Here is a 2,518-nt window from a genome sequence, read left to right on the forward strand (position 1 = left end):
TGTATGATAACATTTTGTCTTCATCACTGACTTATAATGATGACACATTATTTGAGAATTAATATTTTGTCTTTTTAATCAACTGATTTATGAGTAGCAGGAACTTTTCAGTTCGGATCCTTCATAGTTCAATCTTTTTAAGTGGATGGGTTCCATTTTGTTCAATTGAAATAAGAGACCTATGTTTGAATCCCACCGAGATAACAAAAGAATCAATTGATATCTTGCTTATAATTTTGCAACTTGTAAATGTCTTAGGTTCAAATAATATATATTTATATATCTCTCTCTCTCTCTCTAGGCCAATTGAATCCTCAAAATCCCTCCAATTTCATGTGTATGACGTACGGCATTTGAAAATTAAATAAATATCAAATGTAGCACATCCTGCTAAAGATTGGAGGGAATCCTTTCTCGAAAACGAAAAGTCCTATGTATGTGTGTGTTTGTGTCAATTAATATCAAATAAATATGGGGAAATTCCATTTCAAATACAGATACAGTTACAATGTCATGAACAAGCTCTTCATATCACAACGACTAAGGAGAGAGATGAATTTAACAACATAGATAATAATTAAAGTCGTTCGATAACTCTATTTGCAGCCTCCGAAATCTCTTCATAAATCCTCATAGAATAAACCACATGTTTTGGGGTATGCTTGTTGCTTTGTATTATTGACTGGCAATTGAGGTTATAGCAGTTAAGTGCTTTATTCACAGACCTTTCAGCATCATCATACTTAGCTTTCTTCAATCTAATGGTTGCTGAAGATAGCTCTTTCATTGCAGAGGAAAACCCTTGGCTGCACTCTTCAAAACGATTTTTCATCTCTTTATCTTTGGCACCAGAAGCCAAATGTGACATTTTGGCTGCCAAGTTCTGAGCATGGTTTTTGAGACAGCTTACAATGATAGTGGCAATCCCTACTCCATCAGCTTTTTGGGAACGTTGGTCAGATTGCAGACACTGTATGCATGTCGATGGTACCTCTGCATTGTGACATTCGATTTGGATTAATTTGTCATCGGCTTTGAGCACTGGTGAAAAGGGAGTAAGCAGAAGAAGATGAAGAATAATAGCTGTGAACATTGTAAGTAAAGCCATTTGAGGATGAATGTTCTGCGTATTCTCTAGGCATTTTATAAGCTAGTTTATTGTTTTTTTTAATTAGTTTCACGTGAGTCCTCTACACTCTACTTATTTCATTTACCTTATATCTTTTATTTACAGTAATTTTGTTCAAAAAACTAGATAAATTTTTCCCAAACCAGCACTTAGATGGTTACATGGTAAGTAATTAATTAATTAATAAGATTAAGGGTATTACAAATTTTAGTATATAAATCTTATAAACTAACATGTCATCAATTAGAAATAAGTGATTCAAACATTTATTTATTATTTTATTGAGTAATACCAATCTCAAATTCTTACCATATTAGTTTGTAGTAGTTTTAGCATCTTCATTAAATAATTTTCTATCTAAGAAAAATGACAAAATAAATTGTTACAAGGTAACTAATGACCTAATTAATAATCATTTACCATCATAATTTGGAGATGTTTTTTTATGTGTAACGGGATTGTATTGATGATTGTGTGGGACTTGGTAATGTGACGTGTCAGTTTGTGATAGGTCGGGAATTTTCCCTCTCTACAGGGGTATATGACGTCTTTCTTACATCAAGTTACACAAAATAAAATTTTCATATTTTGATGATTGATTTTTATTATTAGGCAAAATACCAATTGATTTTTGGTGTAGATAAGGTTAAAATCTCTTACCTAGTATGTATGGGAGGAATAATCGTGTACAATGTTGTTAGTGAATTAGGAAAGAAAAAAAAAACAAAAGTAAATAAAAATAATAATAAGTATGCGTTTCTTTACTTCTATTACTTTTTGACTACCGTTTTGATTCCACTTGAGGAGTCACATTTTCTAGAAAGGAAAAAGAAAAAATTCGGTATGCGTTATTCTGTATAAGTATAATTTTGGACTTTAGTATAAAAGGCTCAACAATTACTTCTGATCCAGTAAAGAACACGAGAATTCTCTCCATTTGCATTAAGGTCGATGAAGATCATCAATTTTATAATTTATAGTACGTATTCAATTTTTTTTTTTTTACAAATTTAAAAATATACATGGCGTTTTATTATTTAAAATCTCATTAAATCTAATATAAAATAATAGCTTATTATTCATAAAAAAAAAATGATAACTTATTTTAAATAATTAGACGTAAAATATTTTAATTCCTTAAAAAACTAGTTATTTATTGTAAAATTATTCATCCTCGTTCCAAAAACAAATGGAATGATCCTGATTGATGATATTTAGAGACATAGTAATTGTCTGGGGGGGGGGGGGGGGGGGGGATGTGGGCCAAATAAAGACAGGGGGCCCGTGGGCTAAAAGACTTAAGGAAAGGAAGATGATAAGAGGGAAGAAGTCAGGCCTAACCCAGGGGTCTTGAAAAGATTATTGGAAATATTTTAATAAATAAATAAG

General features: G+C 31.2%; 1 protein-coding gene across 1 annotated transcript; it reads right to left on the reverse strand.

The window, feature by feature from the left end:
- Positions 1-577: 577 nt before the first annotated feature.
- LOC115985843 lies at positions 578-1,108 on the reverse strand. Its single transcript, XM_031108745.1, has one exon. It carries the CDS (start codon positions 1,106-1,108, stop codon positions 578-580), a length of 531 nt encoding a protein of 176 aa, XP_030964605.1.
- Positions 1,109-2,518: the final 1,410 nt, after the last annotated feature.

This window comes from Quercus lobata, chromosome 4, assembly GCF_001633185.2.
Source record: "Quercus lobata isolate SW786 chromosome 4, ValleyOak3.0 Primary Assembly, whole genome shotgun sequence".
Lineage (NCBI taxonomy): Eukaryota > Viridiplantae > Streptophyta > Magnoliopsida > Fagales > Fagaceae > Quercus > Quercus lobata.